The sequence below is a fragment of the Opisthocomus hoazin genome, chromosome 9 (genome assembly GCF_030867145.1).
Source record: "Opisthocomus hoazin isolate bOpiHoa1 chromosome 9, bOpiHoa1.hap1, whole genome shotgun sequence".
Lineage (NCBI taxonomy): Eukaryota > Metazoa > Chordata > Aves > Opisthocomiformes > Opisthocomidae > Opisthocomus > Opisthocomus hoazin.
Window position 1 is genome coordinate 44,838,905 of NC_134422.1, and position 23,935 is coordinate 44,862,839.

Genomic DNA, 23,935 nt, shown 5'->3' on the forward strand with positions numbered 1-23,935 from the left:
AAGAGCTGCTTTTTCACTTTTAGGTGCACTAGAATCCTTGTCTTTGCAGCCAGTATCATAGCTACGTTCTTAAGGTCAAAAGCCACCTAGGTACACATTGTTAAATTTGTGCTAAGCACGTGGAACTAAACAGAAGAGTAAGGCAATCCGGATCCCTCGGGGACCAGCAGCTGTGCCCTTGAGGTTTCTGAGCAAGTCACACACACTGCTCTAAAGCAGTTTGAAATGCTGAAGTGGGTCCAAAGTGCACCCATTTCACATTGCTCCCTCTTGTGTTGTAATCGCCTTTGTTTTTCCTTGTCTGGCTTGTTTGCTTTGGTTCCTTCCCTGTCAAATTAATGCTACTGTAGACATTTCACCACCACCTTCAGAGAGGTCACAGCTCAGAAGGATCAGTCAGGTGTCTGCTGACAATCCCTTATGCTTTCCTCCCCATAAGGAACATGAAGTTGAAGCTTGGCTTATACCAACTCACAGCCTTCGAGGTTAGGTCTTTCAGAGCCATCAAGTCCTGGCTGCCTGGAAGGGACTTCAGGGACCAGAATGGAGGATGCAGTGTAACTGGTGTTTCTCCATAATGCATCCCATGCTAGAAAATGATAGGGGAGAACATGTGGCTATTGCCTTTAGTTTAGGTCTGCTTATTTCTTGCCATTATTCCATTTTTCTTTTTCTGAGAAGTCTTTAGTTTTTGCTTTTTTTGTGTGATGGTTTCCCACAGGGAATCAAGACCTGCTAGAGAAAATGAAGCACAGAATTCAAGGCTCTGGAAAGCCGAATTGCCTCGTCATGGAGGGCCTTAGGGAGTGGTTCACTTAATTATGGGTCCATTCAGGGACATTCTCCCTGTCATTGTATTGAAGGGGAAAAGGCCCCAAATAAACCAGATTACTTCAAAATGATGACCGGAACAAACCTTCTAACTCTGCTTCTTAGTCATTACCAGCACAGGATCTGAAGGACTTGCAGTTACCCCTTCTGTGCATGCATTTGTAAAGAAGGGGCGTGAATGCACTGAAATGATATTTAATGCTGCCTTGCCATGCTATTTGTTTTGCAGGGACTTGGGTAAAACCATATACAAATCAGATACTGATCTCCTTCCCACTTCTTAAAATCGTTGTTCATGTGGATGATTTCTAGTGAATCCTTCAAACTTCCTGTTTATATCTCAAGGCAGGTTTGTTTTCTTCTTTCAGCCGAGGAATCCATTTAGGTTCACTTTATTTAAAAGATTTTGAATGGTAAGCTGTTATAAAAAGATAAACCACTCATTTTGAAGATGGCAGCTCAGCAGATTTCAGAGCAAGTTTATTTGGGCTGCTGTCATTACTGGCAGATCTGGTAATATTTGACAGTTAATCTAGCAGACGTCACGCATTAGACCAGTGCTGAAGTTCCAAGCCACCATGTACCGAATCCTGTACGATTTACTTGTAGACACTATCACCCATACCTTTGGCTTCTCTTTCAAGTATTTGAGAGAGACTTTGACCCTAGATTCTGTTACATATGTTTCTTAGATGGCCCAAGTCTTCAGAGATTTGATGCAGATCTTCTCAATCTATTTTTTATTATGTTGATTGTTCTCAAACAAATTTGAAATTTCAGCTGTACCATACCAAGGTATTGTTTGCTAGGCTATGTTGGTCATCTTGCTGTGGGTTTTCAAAGCAGCTTGTGTGTGATTTTGGAAGAAAGTGTCAAAGCATATTGCAGACAAAAGTTTGTTAAAAAGTTGTTAGATGTTCTGGATGACTTTAGGCAAAAAGCTTTCAGTTTGTCATTTGTCTTGAAAAGTATACCAAAGCTGCTAATTATATGTAGTAAATAACAATTTTGTTCTTTAACAACAAATTTCAGAAGATCTAATCTTTGGGACAGACCCCAATAGCCCTGGCCTTTCTCTATAGTTTAGCTGATAGACTGCTTGTTTCTAACTGTCTGCTGGAGTTCTTTAACAAGGCAAGCCTCAACTGACAGTAGAAATAACAGTCTTTATAAGTGAAAGCTATCTGCATTAGTGTGAGATGCAGTCAGGGTTGCACGGGGTTAATGGCAGTGAACTCAGGACAGAGTTCCTGGCTATGTGTGAGACTGGTATCTGCACTGAACCTTTGATATGTTCAGTGCTGCATACATGTTGTTTCTTGCTCTCGCAGATACACAGATTTCTTTAGCTTCTTCAGCTATTTTCTCACATACTATTTTATGTAAGATACTTTTTTCCTGTTTGCGGACTCACCTTTTAAAGCCCATAAACAAAAGCTGTTTTAGAAATGTGGGCACTAATTTTCCTCTTTGTTCCTCTGGTGTTGTGTGATTGCCATGGAAACAACCCAAAATGTACTACTCCCATCCTAGTGCCCAGCCAGGGCACAAAGAAGTCATTAGTTGGTATCTTGAAGCTCTGTAGGCAGTATCCTCAGTCCCAGCAGTGTTAATCCTGCTCTGTGGGCTATAATCCAGTGGTTAATCTGACAAGCCCCTTTTCTCCAGACACCACACAGCATCAGCTGAATAGTGATGCATAAAGAGCATCTTCAGAACAAACTATCATTCATTCATTCATTCATTCATCAAAGCGAATATAAAGATTAGAAAAACGAGTTAACACAGCAAAGCATTTTCTGTGTATGTTTTATTAACTAAAATTCAGAGTGACAGTAATAGCTGACCTTAGCTGTCAGTTTTCATAGCCCTTCTTTGGCTGCTTGACCCTCTATGATGATGCTGATATCTTGAATCCCTTTGGAGTAAAAAGGGGAAGTAAAAAGAGTAAACCAGGTCGTCTTGTGGCAGCCAGACAGGCTCAGGCATTGTTATTTTAGCCCTCTGAAGCTGGTGAACCCAGGAGCCTGATCTTTGACATTGTTTGATTTCCTGCTTGGTCCCTCCTAGCAGCTGCTTTTGATAGAAATTTTTAGTCAGGCAAGGTAAGTATTTCAGGTAGGAATGTTTAATCAGGGCATTTAAAATGCTGATTAGATGATGCTTTGCGTGTGTGATACGTGTGTGTGTGTATATATAGATCTCTATCTATATTTCAACATTAAAGTCTCGTGCTTTCCATAGCAGACTTCATCTCTAATTCTGTTCTCTAGAATTTGGGAAAAGATTACAATCGGTAGTATGCTTTCTGTGTTATGAGGTATTTTTTTCATGTCAACATAGAAGAGTTGATTTTTTTTTTTTTAATGGGTTTTTCTTTTTAGAGTGTTGAAACATGGAGGTATTCATATTAGTGTTTAATAACAAAAACCATTTTGTTTCTGTTTTGTCATTGCTTTCCAAGGTTCTGTAGAATGTATGCCAGTGGAAAAAAACGTTGGTTTTTCCAGTGTATAAACATAAAGTCATTCAGACTTAACAGTAAGGCTCATGTCTTCCTTCATCTTATAACTCTGTTTTCTTGCAGACAAAGAACGAGAGCACCAGAGCGTATCTGTGGAATTAAACTCAAAGACTACGGATGGAATAGAACAGCATAAGTCTCTTCAGTCATCAGTTCAACTCCAGTGTAACCTAGGCAGGCCAAAGTCAAAATCTTCCTCAGTTAAATCATCCAATGCTGCCACACAACTTGAAACAAAGACAGATGATTCGGTCAAAAAAAGAGGTAAACTAGATCCCTGGTTGCTGTGTGCTGAGGTGGTCAGACAGCTGAGGCCTCTAGGAAAAAAAAAAAGAACATACGTGAAGAAGAGATGTATTGGAAAGTGAGAGCAGAACCATGTTCAGCATAACAAAAATGAGCAGAACAATTTATGGTCTATTTAACATTATATTAAATGAAATTTAAAATCATTTTAATAGTGCTGGTTTAGCACTTACTTGATTTTGGGAATGAATTTGAGCAAACGTGTTTTGAAACTGAAGAGCACCATGGAAGGACTGTGGAAAGGTTGGATTTGTGTACTTCAGTGGGATAACCATTTCATCGTAATCTATCTGGGCAAATAACATGTTGAACAATTCCTGCTCCCTTATTCAGAAAAGCCAAAACCAGCTTCTGACTTCTGTGCAATTCTTGTTTTCTGTTTTAGGGCCGAACATTGAAAAATCAGTAAAGGACTTGCAGCGTTGCACTGTTTCTCTAACCAGGTATCGTATGATGATCAAAGAGGAAGTGGATAATTCAGTGAAGAAGATCAAAGCTGCTTTTGCAGAATTACACAGCTGGTAGGTAAATCAGCTTGAGAGGTTCATCAGCACCACCTGAGAAAAGAGGGGCTCATCAGGCCACTGGCATTGGTGGGGAGGGATCACTTACACCCTGGGTGTCTGCAGCAGTGCTTTCTTCTGGATTTGACTTTTTATTGAAATGGGGCCAAAAAACAATCCCAGAAAGATGTTTATTTAAAAACACTGCATTGGGCTCATTTTCTTAAAGAGCCTCACATAAGTTCCTACCAATGGGAGTAATTCTCTGCATGCTCAGAACAAGTGATAATGACTTGCTTGTATACAGTATTTTTTGTGCCAGAAGACACCAGAGCGTTTTACAGGCCATGGACCGGACCAGCCAGGGCACTCTGCCTGGCTCTGTAAGAAGTCTTTTTTAGTCTCCTGGAGCTTGTGCTGCTGCTGTGACCTAGCACGCTCGTTGCCCTGTTCTTGCAGGGCTTTCTGTGCCATTGCTTTCCCCAAGGCTATGACAGTGCTGGGCAGAGCAAGCTGAAGGGCAGTGTTTCTCAGACTCCTAGGTGCACCTGAAAGCTAAGATGAAGATCCTTCTAACAGTACTCCCTGAGCCCGTATTTCTCCTCAGTGCATCCAGCTTTGGTGTATGGTTTTCAGGAATACCTTTGTGTGAGTGAGAACATAAGCTGCTCCACTTTCTGCTTGGATGTAAAACATGTCGGAATATAGCCATGTCTCACAGTAGCGTAGGGCAAGGAGAAGAACATCAAATATCTTGGGAATAAAAAGAGAGCCCCAGGAAATCTGAGTGAAATGTGTAAAGCGCAAAAGGAGCCACAGTTCCTCATAGCACCTCTTGCCAGAAAATCATTTTCACATATTGGGCATCCGCACAGTCATATGGAGAACTAAAAGGAAACATCTGCTACTTGTCCGTAAGGTCTGCTTCCAACCACAAATGGAAACTAGTCTGTAGAAAATAATAAGGGCCAGGTTTAATAACACTGAATGCAGAACAGGACCAAAGAAAGAGAAGTCTCCTCTCTTCTTTGCATCTCAGACACATTGGTATGTCCAGTGCTTGAAAAAGAGCATGAAAACCACCACAACTGATGATTTTTTTCTTTTCTGAGTGAACAAAAAGCACCTGGAAGCTCCACCATACACTGGATAAAAAAATAAGTCTGACATAATGCTGGAAAAATCGAGTTTGGCAATACTAACAATTTTAAAATATGTTAAAATACATTCACGGAACAACCAGGAAGCATGTACTGTATATTTGGGGAAGATAAAGCAGTTTTTCTATTGTTTTCTAAGTTAAAGTCAAAGTAGAGAGGTGGTTGAATGGGAGAAGCAGCCATTTAAAAGAACATACTTGTGTCTGTACTAACTCAGTGCCAGGTGATGAGCAATGCTGCCAATGCTCACAGTTGAAGAGCAGTGAGTGAACGCAGTCGTCCCCTTTCTGGGACCCCGACTTGGCAGACTGCAAAGATGATGGTTTTCTGTTTCCCATAGTCCAGAACCAGTGGCACCAGATGAAGAGCTGCCGGTCTGTGTTAGCTCCGTGGTATTTTAGAGCATGGGCAGGTGACTGGAAGGGCCAGGACTGGTACTGCTTTACACTGAGCAGAGTTCCTGCGCTGTTTCTCCCTGCATTTCCAGGCAGTCCTCACTGGCCTTCTCTCTGTCTGCCAGCTGACCTCTGCTCCTCCCTAGGCCTCTAAAGTGCAGGTTGTCAAACCCTCTTGCGGTTTGTTCTGGTGTTTGTTTGCCCATCAGCGACGTGATCCAGTCCGTAGCCTTGGCAGTGCAGAGAAGGGGAAAATTCTCCCTGGCATTTGGGTTTCCTCGCGCCCAGCCGGGTTTTTCGGATGCCTTCAAAGGCCGGTGCTTTGACCAGGGCCTCAGGGCCCTGCCCCTGCTGCCCGGAGTCTGGGACAGTCTGACCCCACGGCTTCGGCTTGGGGCTGGCCGCTTGCCTGCAGGACCCCAGCAGCACTCGCTCTCCTCCCGTGCCCTCCAGCAGCTGGGGGTTGCCCTTGCTGTGGGTCAGTGGGGAGAACAGACAGAGCCCATGGAACTGGGGGGGTTAGGTTTTGGGGAGATACACAACGTCCCCCTTCCGGCTCCTTTGTCTTCCGTGCGTACGTGCTTCATCCCCGTGGTTTTTACTAAGCTCATGAAGACAGATTACAGAGGTGATATCCAAAGGTGGATTACGCTGTCTCTCAGCATGTTGTTCACACTGCATGGCCTTGCGTCTCCCATCTTCCCTCCTGGTCATTCACGGATGCATTTGTCAGCTTCAGTAACACACAAGCACGTGTGCTTTTTGGGACCGCGCAGGTAGATTGTTGCTTTTGGGCATGTCATTGCTGATAAAAAGTGAATATATCCTTTCTGATCCCATTGTTGTTAGACTAAGGAGAAATCTAACTTCTTAAACACATATAGGGAGTAAGCCGGTGCTAGACCAAAGAGCCAGACTCTTCTCCTTTCTTTATGGCCACTTTCCAGGACACTTTTCGGAAAGTTACCTCTTCTCTGTAGCAGGAGCCTGGCAACAGGGACCAGAGTCTTCTGCCTTGCCAGAGTGTGTTTAGGCTAAAATATCTGAAACCAGTGAGATACTCAGATACCTTAGCAGTCAGATGAGAAATGAGACTCAGATAGGAAAGAAATAATTTACAAATTTATGTAAAAATGTGCAGGATGCTAACAAGCCATGGTACAACTCATACTCACAAATGTTAAAACTGCCAAATCCTGAGGTAATGCATTCATTTCTAAATAAATAAAATTTGGAAGCGTTCTTTCAGGTAAAGGTTTTCCATGTTAGTTTTTGGCTTAAACAAGTTTTTCTGATCAGGCAATAAATTTCTAATTGCTTGTAAAGAGATCTTAAAAGCAAAATGCAAATAGACCTTAATTATGATGGCTTTACCAGGCCTCACTGTGCTAGCCAGAGAGAACAATATTAGTGAAGGTAGATAAAGAATAATGCAAAATAAACTTGAATAACTACAAGCCTTCAGGCCTTTTTACTTTTACAAGACAGTATACTGCAGAGGGAAGGATGTCAGTGAAATTGATTTATTCTCTTTTGTTTATCTTCTTATTGTCAGACTGTATTAGTGGTCAGAATGAAAATTCATGTAATCTGGTTTGCTGTGTAAACCTTGTGCATATGCTAATACAGTGATCAAGTAACAGCGTTCAAGCTTCATGAACATTTAAATACTATTGAGCTAACACTGGAAAAGTATTGTTTACAGAGACATTGCAAAAAATGTAATGTAACAACAGCTTTCCCTGCAGGTTTATTAATATAAAGTAATTATAAATTAAATAATTATAAAGAAATATAAAGTAATGTCTCCATTTACAAAATAGCATGGCTATTCGGTAATCCTATAAAGTTTGTATTGCAAATCACCTCCATTACAGGTGATTGGGCTTTATATTTACATTCTCATCACATCATTCTAATTCCTTATGCTGAAAGTTTGACTGGGACAGTTCTGGTTTTTGCATGGAGATGGGGATTCTTTTGTGAAATACACAATTGACTTTAGAGGTTCTTATCAGTTGTTTTTTCACCCCACCTCTGAGTCGAGTATGTTCATGCTAGAAGGGAAATGTGTACGTGAAATAAGGCATAATACTTAAAGACCAATGGTGAGCTTGTCAGGACTATCCCATGAATTTGCATGTAATCTCAGCTCAGATACAGCAGACATAATGACAGTACTAGTGTCCCTCCAACTGGCTTGAGGTTATCGGCAGACTGTTAACCAGTGCATCTTTAAGGAGCTGCTGGGGTCTGTTCCAAAGCCCACTGACAGAGCAAAGTCACTGGAGAATGGTGCGTTTTATTTTTTTGAAGCTTAAGCTGCCAAACTCCAGCAGTGTCCCACAACTAACTCCTGTCCTCATGAAAAAAGGACTCGAATGCTGCCTTAGTGTTCCAGTGTCTCATCCACTGAACCAGACCTCTGAGGGTGCCCCTGAAAAACTAGCTCTTTCCCATTTCCAGGTGAAGAGTCCTGCTGCAGGCATTCAGAATGCCACAGCTGACTGTGCTTCCTCAGTCTCCAAAACAATATTCATTCTCGAGCTGTGCATGGAGCTAATTCAGGAGAGAGCGCAGCTTATTAAACACCTCTAGGAGAAAACTGGCGTTTTGGGGGGTTTAACAGGGTTTTGAAAGGACTTGTTTGAATTACATTCTTAACAGTAACCTCTGTGCCATGCAGCTGTGGCTTAACTTTGTGAGTTGTGTCAGCATGTTTGCCTCCATGCCAGCTGGGTCTTTTTATTTCCCCGTCTCTTCAGGCACAATAGGTTTATCATAATGTCTAGAAGAGGCAGAAGGAAAGGGAAGATGCTGGTCATCTGGAACCCTTCTGATTCTCGTCAGTAAAGCTATAAATCAACCAGCCTGGCAATCTGAAGCAGCTTTGCTAAAGAGACACTAATAACTTTAATAATTTTAGTGGGATTTTGAGATATTGCAGCTGATTGAAAATATCTTTTCTTTTTCACTGTGCAAGCATTAAATTTTGTGCAGTAAACTAGAGGAAGATTAATTTGTTTCCACTAATGTCAGAACAAATTCTGAATCTGTTCTGGGTATGAAACTGTGAAATGAGGCAGCTGGCACCATCATTTATCCCTATCATTGCTGTACCGACAACTCATTGCAGTTTGGCCTTTGCAGCTCTATTCTCATTATATACTAGTGTGAATTCTGCCAGCCTGCATAAGTCCAAGGCACAAGTACTGTCCATTTGATGGGGAACAGAACACTTACGCTCTTGCTTTCAGAATTGCTTCAGCAAAATGAATCCTAGAGAGCTGCTATCTCTTCTGCTGCATCTCCTATCTCTACAGCACAAGCACTGGCTGTGTCCTGGCTGTATTTGCATGTCCTCTATGTTAAGCCTCTGCCTTGCTGTGTTCCTTCAAGAAAATTGCCTCGTTTCTGAACCCCACCTCAAAATTTCATCTGGATATTAAAATCAAACAGTGGTGAATCCTGTGCTCCAAACTACAGGTATTCACCTGCGGTGAACAATAATACCGTGCTGATAGCTGGAGTTTGGTTCCTGGACCCTGATCTTGAACCAAGTGAGGGGTAAGAGTAGAACAGAATCGGTCCTTTTGGAAGAGAGGTGTTGCAAAGGGAGACAGAAAAGAAAGATGTAGTAGTGTTACTGTGTTTTGGCTCCAGCATCATTCATGGAGTAGAAGACTCTCTTGATTCAGATCTGTCCTTGAGCCTGGTCGATGGGAGAGGGGGTCTGAGTCCCAGTATTTGCTCCAGTGAGTATTATAAATGTATCACAAGAAACAGTAGAACTGGCAAATACTACTACAGCAGGCGATCCTACAGACTGATAATTAGGGCTTAGATTCAGGTACATTCAGAGAGGGAAGTGACGGTGCCAAGTTGTATGTTTGTCACAGGAGTCTCAAATGGTATATGGAATATACTTAAATGCTGGTGTTGGAGAGAGGGAGAAGGGATGGCGGGAGCCTGATAAAATGTTAATGCTGGGAGTAGTCAGAAAAAACTTGATAAGGGTTTGACCTCTCCGGAACCTCAGCTAAAGAAGCATGTTTATGATTTTAACCCTGGTTCCTAACATCTATAGAAGACCCAAGAGAAACAGCGTAACTAGAGCAGAAGGAATTAGCATAACATTTTTCCTGAGGTGTCTTTAGATCTGAAATGCATTCTGTTCCTTGCCCTGCTAGAGCCCAAATCTGGTGATACGTGAGTGTGCAGAAAGTTCCTCTAGCACCCAGTCTCCAGTTTTCTGCAGCACACTGATGGCTGCAGGCTGTGCACTGGAGTGCACCAGCTTGAGACAACACTTTGGTATCAAGTACACACTAAGAAGCATTGAAAGAAAATACATTCCCAGGAGACATTGTTGAGCTGAGCTTTGAGCAGTTCTCAATAATGCTAGCACTGTGGTCTGATCATGATCATCCTATTGAGGCTAAGCAGGGCTTTATTCCAGAAAATACATTAAAACCAGTTAAATTTCTCATGAGTTAAGAAACTGTTCAGCTAAAGTGGCTCTCTGAGCTTCATGTGAGAACAGTGGGATCTTAGCAGGAACGAGAGACAAGATTTCATCCATCGATTTTTCCATGGTGTTCTTGTCCTTTCTCTTTCTGTATCTGTTAGCATTTAGTTTTCTTTTTGTATTTGTTTTGTCTTTTTTTTTTTCCAATCCAGATTTCCAGCTTTCTCTCTGTCATTTTTGTTTGTTTATAACTTTGCCAAGTTCTCGATTGAGGGGGAGTTTGTCAGTTTTGCACTGAAGTGCTCTGTGTGACTAGAAAGTAATCAAATTGATTCCTACTCTCTTTCCTTAATAATTGACTCTTATGTGAACTAAGAAGAAATGTAGCATTTCCTAGCACTGGCTGGCCTATGACATTCCTAAAGAAACATTAACTTACCCCGTTATTCCATGACATACGGTATTTCATGATTTCCGAGCTGAGAAATCTGTCTGTATGCTTCCAGATGAGAATCAGCATGTTCCTTTCCTTTTGTTGCACATGAGAGAGTCCATGTCCACAGCTGGTGTAATTTAGCACAGCTGCATTATCTTCAGGGAAAGGCAACCCCATGAAGGTCTGTCCATTAGAGAAACTTAGCTTATCACATTAACTAGTCTCTTATTGACAAAGACACCAAGCACTTTTCCTCTTGTTTTATTCTTTAGTTTTATCAATGCTAGTTTGTAGCTACAAGGGAAGTACTCAGGTGCTTGTTCTGCTTCAAATTCATCAGAGTCCTGGCTGGTACTACGAAAAGATCCAAATGCTTTCCTGAAACGTGCATCAGGGACCACACTAAAACATTGGGAGTGGAAAACTGTCTAGTAACAGATGAGATCTGATGATAGAATATGATAAATAGAGGACTGTTATGGCCTTGGCTCATTATGGTAATAAAAGTGTTTTTATTTGGCATCAAAATAAAATGTTAGGAGCTAAGCAGTTTATCAAGGATCTGTTGTTGGAGTGGGGAGAGGACAGTTGTGGAATGAACTGGGCCAAAAAGCAGTTCTGATGAGCTCTGGAGTTGTGAGCTTGTTGCTCAAATATTTTTTTCCAGCCAGAAGTTTATGTTTATATAACCTATGTAGAACACTAGGGAGGCACTTCTGTAACAGAGACAGCAAAAGTGAAAACAGGCAGACTTTTTAAATTTAGGGCAAAATACTAAAGAGGATGAAAATCTCTTTTTTTGTGGAGAGTAGAAACAGGTGAGAACTTACAAGACTCTTTTCAGCCACCTGCTGTGAAAGCCAAGAAAGCTTATTGTATTCTGTAGTTACAAAAGCTGATTGAAAAAGGATTAATTCTGAAAAGCTATCGCTATTTCGATCAGCAAGCTGGAATCATCACCTGCCTATCTGGAGTCCAAGCTTAATGCTTATGCCTGGAGAATACTGAGGGCCAAATGGAACAAGTGTGTCCTTTCACTGTAAGGTTGTGCCTCTTAACTGATCTGCTCTACCGTAAAAAAACCTGCTGTTTTATTTCCTCTGGTGTGTAGGTCACACTAAATTGATCTGGCAGGCCAGAACAATATTATTAGCCTTGTTTATATGTACGAAGCAGAAAAATGTGTTAGGCTGCAATTTTATTGCCTTGCTGCATGCTTGACTCTGTCCCTCTCATTGGCTGTTGGGAAGCAGTGTGAAGGTAGGAGCATCTCCTCCTCTAAAGGTGGCATGGTTGACTGGTAAAACCCGAGGGTAGGACTCTGCAGAACCTCTGTTGCAAGCCTCCTGTATGAGCTTGGTTAATTTATGGAAAGATTTCAAGGAAGGCTGCATGTCCCTTGAACACATTCTAGCTGGTATATTTCTGGGTGAGTCAGTTGTGTATCTGCTGTGCATTCCCCGCCCTGCCTGCTCCCTCATCTTTCCCTGGTTTAGTTAATGACCCATCGGTCCTTCTCTTCTTTGTAAGTCTGCCGTCTTTGCTGCCCACTGCACTCCCTAGGATCTTTCCTTCCTTGCTAAGGGCATTGTAGACAAATGTTTTGTTCTCGAGTGTTCTATACTGTCTTCCTTCTGATGGAAGCTAGTTCAGATATAACTCAGTGTCTTCACTGAGTGCAAAAGCTTACATTTAAGGATGATTTTACTGAAAGGATTGAGAACTCCACTCTTCTTTTGAGTGTGTGCCTGGATTTATTCCTGGTGTTTGACCTACTTTTTGCAATTTCCCCCCAGTGGCTTGCATTTACTCACCTATGCAAACATTTACATTGGTGGTGTTTATTAAACATGGACATGACTAAAAGTAATCTAGTGAGGGGGAAAATGGAGTGGCACGCCAGAGCACTATCCACTGGAGAGCATTCTGCAGTGGTGTTATTTCACTGAAAAACATCACTGGGTTGGTGATGTGAACACTTTGCCAGACCCACTGTCTGCTCTCAGTAGACCCACCTGTTCAGTTAGCACTTTGACAGCTTAGAAGTCCTGTCAGGGATTGCGCACCAGAGACCTGTGAAAGGAGAGGCACACGAGCCTTTAGGAAGGCCAGGTAAAAGTGGAACCACATCTTTCCAGTCCTGGAGAGAGCAGGGGGCAAGGAAGCTAACCTCTGTTATGGAGATACATTAATGCTTATTTACATCAGAAACAATTTTCTTGTTTACCCTGACATATTTTGCAAGAATATCTCTATTTAAGGAAGAGGAGGACCTCTTTCCACATGGCTTTAACTCTGTTTTTATTCTTAATATTGCACTGAGAGCTAAGCTGTATTCTTAATATTGCCCTGAGACCTCCTGGGTAGCAGCAGTGGTGTATTTGGCTTAATTAGGAAAAAGACTATGTAGTCATTTGAGGATTGCTGCGCCCAGGCAGTGCTGAAGAGGTAAATCAGAGTGACTTGCACATCTGTGCAGACACGTGCACAGGCCAGTGAGATATTTGTGTAAATCAGCATACACTGATTATCGCTAATTTGTTGTACTCAATTTGCCTAGCTGTTTCTTCAGCTTCCATTTTCCAAGTCTTATTAATTTCAAAACAGCCCATAACTAAGGTCTGAAGTCTTTGTGTAATTATAGTTTTTATAGCATGGGTTGAATTGTGATTTTTTTCTTTCTTTTTTTCCTTTTTTAGCATCGTAGACAAAGAAGTGTCATTAATGGCAGAAATTGATAAAGTTAAAGAAGAAGCCAGTAAGTAAAAACATACACAGGGAACTGCTGGAATAGTCATGGAAACATTTGTTTTATTTGGCAGAAAATTACACACTACATTAATTTGTTTAGCAGCATTCCAGCATCTTTCACTGTATATTTATACAATCGAAAAAGTCTTTGACTTCCCGGGATAGTTTCTGTATGTTTTCTATCTGTAAAGATTGTGCGTCAAAATTTCAATATTACAAAATTAAGGTAAACTAAAAGTTCATATGAAGTTAGATTTAAATGATTTGTTCCTTACCTATCAGAGCTGTTTGACCACTCTTTTGTTTTTTCTTATTTCTATGTTTTGTTGATTACTTCATTTCCATTTCTTCATCACTGTTTGCTTGTTTATATTATATGTATATGAGTTAGAATACTGGAAATTACTAGGGGAATAGGTTATTGTGAGGCCTTGCATAGCTTTAAGGGATAGTGATCAAGCTTATGAATTAGAACAACAAAAAAATCAAAACCAAGCTGTTTACAGGAATCCATTTTCTGAACAAACTGTGGGAGTTGATCTGATTCCAGGCTTTCATGTTATCTCTGTTTTTTGCATGGCTTATATATATTCTGGTTTAGGGCAAAAAAAATAGGCAAGATGAGCCATGTATTAGGATACCACAATATCTGTCTTATACCCCATCTGAGATATGGTGTTCATTGCCCAGTAACCAAGGGGATGTGTTTCAATAGAGGGCACTAAGCAAGAAAGTAAAGAATAACCAAAGTATTGTTAGAATGATACTTTGCCTGGCAGATGAAAATATCACTGCTATGTATACATACAGTCCTTTTGTGAATTTAAGGTCCTTCCAAGGAGGCTCACAAATATATGTAACATTCTTGAATGCTTCATTTGCCTTTAGAATTGTCACTTAGTTCACAAATGTATACTAGTTCAATTTTCATTTAAAAAAATAATCTAAATCCTTTGTTGCTAGCTAAGTCTCTTGCAGTTGTATATGTGTGGAAACTGAAACACATGAGTTGTTACAGCAAAGATTGGCATTAGTTTGTGTTTAGAATTTTGTATGCTAACTTTCCTAGTACTAATATAAAATAGATGTGGATTTGGAGTTCTGTGTTACTCTGGGGAAGAGTTGTGGATGGAAACTTATCAGCAGCTTTTTGGTTACCTGTGGAGACCAGGTAGCCAAAGTTAGCTACAGTGTATGAACTCACTCCCAGGAAACCCGATGGTAAAATTCCCATTGGTATCAGCAGACGTGTATCTAAGCCCTAACTGCATAAACAAAAACGTATTTTGCAAATCTACCATCCAGGGCTGATGGTATCATGGAGCCCCTTCACTGATCTTGGCTGGGTACAGTAGTAATTTTTGTGGAACGTAAACCCAGTTCTTACCTGCAGGCATGCAATGTGCTGTGTATGCATGTGGCAGGTTCTGTTGCCCTGCTTTTGTGCCGACTCCACGTGTGACACTGGATGGCCCCTATGTCTGTCCTGAACAGCATTGTTTCTGCTATCTCTCAAGGCTGTTGTAGGTTTGTAAAGTGCCTTCAGAGCTTTAGGCAGGAAGTTGTGATAGGACTGTAACATGCTAACCAAGATTTACATTATGATTTATTTTCACATCTCTCTGCTGCACTGGAGGACTATTTTACAGTGGGTAATTTTACTCTTACTGTCAATCCTGGGGAAATTTCCAGATATGATAATTTCGGGTTTTTTTTTTAAATGGGTATTTGGCTAGCATCTCATGGCAGAGACAAGTGCCAGTATGAGATGAGATCATATGTTTTGGGCAGTCACTTCAGCAAAGGGGATGCTCACCTTGGGGAGAAACAATATTGGCATTACCTAGAATAAGCAATCAAGCAGAACTGAAGTTTCTCAGACTTGTAGATGGTATTCCACAAAAATGAAATTAAAAGATCAGCTAGAGAGATAGATAGAGTAACAACGTCCGTGCAGATTACCAGCAGGGCCAAAGGAAGTGCAGCCACCCTCTGCCTCCCCTGCCCGGTGTGATGCCCTCCTCCATCGCATGGTTTGGCTGCTCCCACGCAGCCGTGCAGCCGCAGCTCTGCCTCCCCGCGCCTGCCGGCCCATGCTCTGCCTGGTGAGGCATTGGAACATGTCGCTCAGAGAGTTGGGAGATGCCCCATCCCTGGAAGCATTCAAGGCCAGGTTGGACAGGGCTCTCGGCAACCTGATCTAGCTGAAGATGTCCCTGCTCATGGCACAGGGTTGGACTGGATGGCCTTTAAAGGACCCTTCCAACCCAGAGTGTTCCATGATTCTATGATAGCACCTTCTTTTGAGACTATCTGATTAAATAAATGATAATGGGTTGAGAAACAAACTCTCTGTGAAATATCATTAATTCTCACCTAAAAAATGGCATTAGAAAGTATGAGCTGGTTAGGTGACTCACCAAGTCTGCTGTGGAAATTTGTGGCAAAAGAGGGCAAAGAAGCCAGAGTCTGCACAGCTGTCATGGAGTCTGTGGCCTCAGGATAGTTTACAACAACTACCACTCACCCTGCCTGTAGACATAAGCTCTAGACAAAAGATTATGATTGTTATTAGTTTATGTTTAGATACTATCTTTCCTCTCTGCTGTAAGTGCTGATCTCACCAGCCAATTAATCAGTTGTTGCTTTTACACTGAGTCACCATACAGGTAATAGTTTGCATATATTTAATTTTCCACCAGAATTGTAATGTCATATTATCCTGCATGTAAGTGGACCATTGCTTTGTGGTTCATGGTGAATCTTCTCCTATAAGAACCTAACTATTAACCCCATCCTTACATACAATATACAAGATGGGCAGTAGTGAATACTTAGTATTTCTTTCATAAAGACTGTTGGCCTTTGTGATACTGCTTTGCTGTAGAAATGGCAACTGTGTATACTCTGTACTTGAAAGAAAAATTGCAATGCCAGTGATTTTAACGTAAATGATATATGAACAGATTTTTTTCTGAGGAACTGAAATGTCTCTATGTGAAGAAAAAAAAAAAATGTCTGTCTTCAGAAAAAGGCTGTTGACTCAATGTAATGCTTCTTTCCATGTCTCCATGGAAGGCTGCCTGGTTTTGTGCGTAAAAATAAAGCACTGGCATACTCAAAACAACGTGTCTCTGCCCCCTTTTACCTAAATATTGAAGGACTGGTTTAACTTTGATTTTCTGACAGCTATCCCATTTCCAGATCTTTTTCAACATCAGGCAGTTCAGTTAAATACGCTGATTGACTTAATCTGTGCAAGCAGCCTATTGGAAGTCCAGTTGAAGTCAGGGGTCTGAGATGTGTGTGTTTGTCTCACACATGATGTGTTAGTGCCCAAAGAGTAATGAATTACAGAGCAATTTACCTTCCTAGCATTAACTGTTGGTATTTGGCAGTGGAAATCCTGACTGCTCGGCAGAAGAAAGCTGAGGAGCTGAAGAGACTGACGGACCTAGCCAGTCAGATGGCCGAAGCACAACTGTCTGAACTCAGGGCTGAAATTAAGGTCAGGCATTCACTTCTGCTTGGGTATTTTAGCTGTTTGCATAAACGCCAAGAAAAAGTTGTCATGTTAATGCGCCCATGCTGTTCGTTTCTGCTATGGGTCAAAGTGTAACTAGCTTTCCGTGGGGAAAGCATACCTTCTTGAAGCATTATAGCACCTCTGAGCAGTGTACAGACGCTATCAGAGCAGTGTAAGATATCCCCTCCTAAGTGGAGCCAGGGGGAGTTTTGCTGTATATCATTTATCAGACCCTGTTAACAGGTAAACCCGATAGCTTCAGGTTCAGTGATCAAACGCGTATGCTCTGATGAAATGACCCACTTCCCAAGTGCGGGAGTGATCCACCTATTGCTGGGCTGCGAGACATGTCATTTGGTAAGGATGGGAAAAAACTGGGTTCTGCACAGAGATCCTGTTGTACAGGGCAAAGTCAAGAGTTTGCTGAGCCTTAAAGTGAACTTAAGATGAGTATTGATTAGTTTCTGTACCATCCGTATAGTCTTTTGCTCAGAACACAAATTACTGTTAACTTGTCTATATTTTTGCAGCACTTTGTGAGTGAACGGAAATATGATGAAGAGCTGGGCAGGTCTGCCCGATTTTCCTGTGATACAGAACAGCTGAAGACCCAAATTCAGCTCTGTGGAGAAAGTAGGTGCTGGTGATTTCTCACACCGAAGTTCTGAGAGCATAGTATTCCATGTAACTGTTCAGGAAATGCCGGCAGAAATAATGGCATGCGTACTGCCAGTGAGTGCGCATGCAGCAAGCCTGACATGAACAGTATATCTGGATGCAGCAGGCTTGTTTTGTGCACACAAGTCAACGTCACAGTCTGCAACACGTTAGACTCACTGTGCATGTGCGGCACAGTCCATCTGCACGTGCACAGTGCCCTCTTTGTCAGAGAGTTCCAGGTGTTACTCAGATCAGTTGGAGTCTTCCATCTAAACAGGATTTCCAAGTGGAAGTAAAAAATCAGCGCTGGGGAACACTCAAATTCAGTAATTTATAAATAACTAGTAAATCGGAGGCTTCTCTGTGTGAGCATCTTATGAGACCAGTTCAGATCTCTCCTGCTAGGAAGTAACTCCCCAGTTTTATAACAGTATTCACTGGGTTTTTCGGGAGCTAAAGGTAGTCCTGGACGTTTCTGTTTCCAAATCATATGCCCTTCTTCTTGGCAAGTCAGGTTCCTTTTCTGCTCCAAGTGTCATGTCCCCGTTGCAAAATATGAGACAGCCTGTTTTTCATCTTTGTCATGCCTTTTTTTTTTCCCCCAAAAAAAGTAAATGCTATAATGCTTTGCCCCAGATGTTACCCTATCCCATGATACCCTTATCAGTACCATCACTCAGGAGAAAAACTGTTAACGCAATGCTGAACTAGTGCATTTTGGCAGAAGGAAAACAATTTTGAGAAGAAAAATAATGAATGTTTTCAGGGAGTTACTAGAAATAGAAAAAAGAAAAAATACCACACAGTCTGCCAATACGATCTTCTGACTGCACAGCTAAAGAACTGACTCCTCCGAGGCATAACCAGTTTAATTCATTAGACCATAAGAATGGCTTTTGCAGAATACTTTGAAGATCCATCTAACCCCATATCCTGTCTCTCACTGAAGCCAACCCAGGATGTTTCAAGGGAAGGCATAAGCTTCCAGTAACGCATCTAATTGTTCACAGTCACCTCATAGACTCTATGTCATACCCTGAAGTTAGATTGAAAATCCTGTGAAGATTATCCTGACTATATATAACCACAGCTGCTACTGATACAACCATAGCCTATTTTTTTGAACTCATTGAACTGCTTTCCTAAATAACTTCCAGCTGCAGTTAATTCTGCAAGTTAATTATTTATACCTCATTTCAGTAAAACATTACTTAAGCGTAGTTTGATGCTGACTTGTTGCAGTCAGGTCACTGAAGTCCCAAGCACATCCCTGCTATTAGCAGGGAAGCAGTGCCATCTTACAAATGGCTGATAGTGCACTGGCCGTCTGAAGAACTTGGCACTCGTCTGCCCTCGGTGACCTCAGATGAGCAATTCATGCTGTTGGCATGTCTCTGGTGAGAGCTCTTCAGTGCAAAAGATGTTTCTGTTTGGAGCATCTTACAGTGAGGCCCACACCCTGCTAGGAGCTGCAGACACCCCTCAGATGGAGATTATAGCAGGCCTATAGCTAAGAACAGACACTGTTGAGGGCTTTAGTGAAAGCAACAACCAAAACCACAGAGCTTGTATGAAGGGAGGCATGTTCTAGCATGAGAAGAGGGTAGGCAACATACACTCGCAATGGACAGGAAGAAATAAAAATTATTGGACTGATAGATATCCAGAATGCCCGATGGTGCGTTGTACATCTTGTACCTTCCTTGTAATCATAATTGTCAAAAATATGTTTTTATGACAAAGCACCTGGATTTTTATACAGGCTTCCATGTGCAGCAGTCTGTTTAATACAAGAGAGAGCCATAGAACTCAGTGACAGCCAGCCTCGCTGAGCGTAGGACAGAAAATTCAATTCATTGTGCAGATCGTTGCATTGTTTTTCTGAAGAGGACACGTAGTGGGAAAAATAGCTGATGTTAGCGTAAGTGAATAAGAGCCTCAAAAAAACTAACAGATGATGCTCAGTTGCTGAAATTATTCCGCATCTTCTTTCTCTATACTGAAAGTGGAAAAATAGAAGTACCTCATAGATAAAACAACAGATGTCTCACTGAAGTGAGCCTCTGGTTTGCAATCTGTACCAGAAGGAAACAGGAAAATTCCATAATCGCAAAAATCAGAACAGCAAATTAAGATCAAGAACTTCAATAGCCTCAGAGTCCTCTTTGAGACTGCTTAGGGGGCATTGCACAGAAGCAGGCAGCTTGAAGAGCTTGTGGAAATGCAGAGAGGTAGGAGTCAAGCATTTGTTTGGTGCACTTCACATCCAGAGATGGAAGTGGTTAAGAAATCAGGCAGCTTCAAAATACAAAGAAGTAGGGAGTAGGAATACACTGAGGTGAGCAATAGTGGTTCCCGATAGTGCTGACTGCCATGATCTACATGAAGTGGATTAGTGCTTTCATTCAGTTCCAGTTTTTATAGATATCCGTGGTACAGAAGAACCCTCGTTAACCATCTCCTTAGAAAGGAACAAGCAACAGGCACTAGACTTTTTTTTTCTTAAGAAATATTTATCTATACTAAGGAAGCTTTCATGGCTGTTACCTGTGTTGTAGCTAGTACATGTACAGACAGCAAGCATCAGCCTCTTCAGCCTTCCACGATCAAAGAATAATTTGGAATCGGATTTAGTCTGTGGTGTCCGCAGGCACAACTTCCTTTAACCTCAAGCAGCTGAGATTGTCACTGGCATACCACTCCCTTCCCGAGTTTCTTCCTTTGCTGCCTGAAGACTCTTGTTCGGAGCGTTACTAGGACAGCAGTGCATGGGGCAGTCCTGACAGCATGTGCATTCAGCTCAACAAGCAAACCAATAGGTGCCATGAATTTTGAAAAGTTCTTTTGGATGACCAAAGCCTAGCCTTCTGCCAGGCTCCTTCCAGTTTTAGCACAGTTCCACCATATTGGCTCTTCTGTCTCCAGAAATGCTTCACGATGAGGCAGTTTAGCAGAAGTAAAACACTATGGCCTAATTCCGACCCTAGTTATCTAGCTTACTTCATTATTTAAAGTAAGCCTGGAATGATGCTACCAAAATTAACTGTAAGCAGAGTAAGATTATAGCCTTATGTTTAGATGTTGATCATTTAACTGATAACACAGAATACTTTTTTTATAGTTTCTCATCCAAAGAACAGCTATTCCTTGAGAACACCATGTAGTTCAGTGCTGTCTTCAATGACCTCGCATGCAACAACTGGCAAGCAAAATATGCACGCCCGAAAGTCCTCCAGCAATGCCAAGAACTCTGATAATAAACCAGCCAGCACTAAAGTACAAAGTCATCTTTCTTCCAATCCTTCAGAATCTTCTTCCCAAGGAATACTGACAAACAAGCAGGTAAGAAACCAGTTATGAACTAACCAAATTATTTCAGAAATTTCAGAAAAATATGCAGCGTTGACAGTTGTAAATCAAATAGTGGTTTGCTGTCCATACGTTTAATTAATATTTTTTGAAACTATGCAAGTGTATGTTTTCCAGCTTCATTTTCAAGGCAGTGGGAACATACAAGGTGGAAATACCAGAAATGCCATACCAGCAAAGACTGCTGTCTGATGTTCAGAAGTGACTAGTGGCAGTTAATAGACTAAAAGAGAAAAACCCTTCATAATAGCTAATTGCCCTACGATGGTGAAACATTTATTCCTGATCCTTGACAAATGGTCGGTTGATGTGCTGTTGAAGCATGATTATTAGACAGACATTGGAAGTGGAATCTGCTAGGTTTAAAAGCATATTATTTCAGAAGACGTACAACACAGCTTATAGCATTGTGCTATATTGGTAGCTATTTCATTATAAAAGCACCTTAGAATGTCCTTGCACTGTTGTGCTTAGGTAAAGCTGCCATTGAAGTCAGTCTGAATTTTGTCCCAGCAGGGATTTTAGGCTCAACTAGGTGCCTGAAGGGAAATGTAGGAGCATTACATAATGTCAGTGCATGTATGGAATCACTGCCCTGGCAGTCATGCAAACAAAGCAATTCAGCCACTTCCCACGCTGAAAGGAAGGCTGCCCAAGCTTTGAGGATCAAAGCTTCCTCCGAGCAAGATACCACAGTGGACATCTCTCCCGCCATGTGGATTCTTAGCTTGACTTTAATCTACATGTGAATTTCTGCTCCTCCTGCAGTCTTACTGTAGTTTTTACACAATATTACTAGGAAAGGTATTTTTGTGATTTTGGGAGAAAATAGTATCAAGTTCTTCAATGTTTCTTAACTGCTGCTGTTCAGATGTCCATACTTCACCTCCTTTTCTGTATTCTCTTGAATCATGGCAGACTTTAATTTGGCATCAGTGGTGAACTTGCCGTCTATATTTCCAGGCTACTCGGATGTAGCATGTTACTACTCATTGTTCAGTCTTTAAGTGTTACAAATAGAGAGCTCCGGCAACAATCAAAACTGTATAGCGTTTTCTGTCTCCTAGTTACAGCGAAAATTTTATTCTGCAATTTTCAATAGTTCTTATTGCTACATTTCTCATCAGTTGTGAAGGATTCAGATAATCTAACAATTACCCAATTTCTTTCTGGGTAGAATGGGCCTCCTAGCCAGAGACGACGATTCAACCCACAGCACCAAAACATCCGGCTCAATGGGTCTCTTAAGTCACAAGGTGCCAGTAATGAGATAGATCAAAATAATATAAAGAGCGGTTCCAGGTCTGAACACAGAAGACAGCAGCATAACAGCTTCAGATCTAAAAATAAAGGAGCTATGAAAAACCAAGAGCAGTCTACAACTACAAGGACCACAGAGAATCCGACACATTCAGAAAAGACCCGACGAAAGCATCCCACGCCAGACACTGCAGATCACAGGCCCTTCCATGGCAGCGCTGGCAGGGTGGTGCAATGCAATTTATGTCCTGCAAGGATGGAGGTCTCTGCTGATGCCACTGTTCTTTCAGTGCCAGCTGTGACTTTGGTGGCTTAAAATGTCACAGTGATGGCAGGCACAGAAATTTAATCTCTTCATTTTAGTTTCTTGCTCGAGATGCTTGTTGGTGAAGAAAATAAGTCAGAACATAGTCATTTTAAATCTGTTGCAACTTAAAACTTGTTGGTATCTTTATTACTTACTAATTATTAAAATTAATTCATACTTTCAAGGCTTGGCCCAATATGTTCACAGTTATTTTGTCATGACAGTACAGAATCTTACCAAAGCAGCATTTACTTCTTAGAAAAATGAAATCTAGATTGGAAAAAGAAACTGATAATTAAATCCATAATAGAAAAAACCTGTTGTAGATGTGTGGTCATACCCATCAACATTATTGGTTTTTTAGAGCAGCCTGTGTTAGAAGGATCCCAGGAAGTCTGTATGCTGTGGTCTGCAGTGAAATCAGATAATCTTGTAGAAGTTTTCAGCATTTCTCTATACACCTCTGTCTTTCTGTGCATGTATACATGTACATGCATGCGCACTGTATACAGGGAGAGTATTGTTATATAGAAGATTTGAAAAAGCAGTACATTTTATTTTAGCTTATTATTTCATAATCTGAGATCTTTAAATTCAAGTATAAATTGCATTAAATGTGTTACATATTGGTATTTTTCATTGACAAACTATTTTTATGAGGCTGAGGAAAAATGTTAGTTTCTTAAGTTTGGAATGTATATAGTCATGGCTATTCAGATGCACAGTCCTATTCTCCATCCTTATCAGCCACTTTTCTATGACTAGTTGGATTTATTTTTTTGCATATGAAAAGTAGCAGGTGTGCTAGACTTGAATCCAAATTATTTTTCTATATTTTTGTTGTAGGAACCATCTGTCCATAACGAGAGCTGTGACTAATAAATTTGTTACAGCAACATGCAGCAGAATGTGGAGGTACATATTTGAGCAAATACTACATCCTTCAGAGTTTTCTATTAAAATAAAAATCTTACTTAGTCTTAATGTTCTGATTCTGTATTTGGGAAAACCTGTTTCTTCCAAAAAATTAAAATCTTCTTTCTAAAATATTTTGTTGTTTTCTGCTTTGCAGTGCCTAACCTTTGTGATCTTATTGAAATTGTATGTGTTTAATTCACCTGGTACAAGTGGGAGCCTTTCAGCTGAGTTTAGACTGGACTAGGCTTTTGCTTTTAGCTAGATCCTAATGCCAGAAGTGGATGGAACAGGACCTTCCCATGAGAGCCGCTTCCATTCTGGAGATACTTATAATGTAAGTTATTATTTAACATCGTAAGGTGTCAGAATCCAGACCTGGCATCAAGTGAACTACTGGCCTAAGTGTCAGAATCAGAAAGGTGTAAAAGGTCAGTACAACTGCCCTCCCACTGAGGTCAGTATGAGCAGGACACCTAAATATCTTTAAAAGTCTGTTCCTAGGTTATTGTTTGCTGTTGCTT

General features: G+C 41.1%; 1 protein-coding gene across 7 annotated transcripts in view; it reads left to right on the forward strand.

Annotated features, from left to right (window-relative positions):
• Positions 1 to 23,545, forward strand: part of SPATS2L (spermatogenesis associated serine rich 2 like) — an 83,824-nt gene extending 60,279 nt beyond the window's left edge. For all 7 annotated transcript variants that reach the window (XM_075429746.1, XM_075429751.1, XM_075429749.1 and 4 more), the window contains 7 exons: positions 3,419 to 3,619; positions 4,047 to 4,182; positions 13,323 to 13,381; positions 16,773 to 16,882; positions 17,431 to 17,533; positions 20,682 to 20,902; positions 22,107 to 23,545. In XM_075429746.1, the coding sequence (XP_075285861.1) occupies positions 3,419 to 3,619; positions 4,047 to 4,182; positions 13,323 to 13,381; positions 16,773 to 16,882; positions 17,431 to 17,533; positions 20,682 to 20,902; positions 22,107 to 22,505 (1,229 nt within the window). In that variant the 3' untranslated portion in view covers positions 22,506 to 23,545. The remainder of the gene's footprint in view (positions 1 to 3,418; positions 3,620 to 4,046; positions 4,183 to 13,322; positions 13,382 to 16,772; positions 16,883 to 17,430; positions 17,534 to 20,681; positions 20,903 to 22,106) is intronic.
• Positions 23,546 to 23,935: the final 390 nt, after the last annotated feature.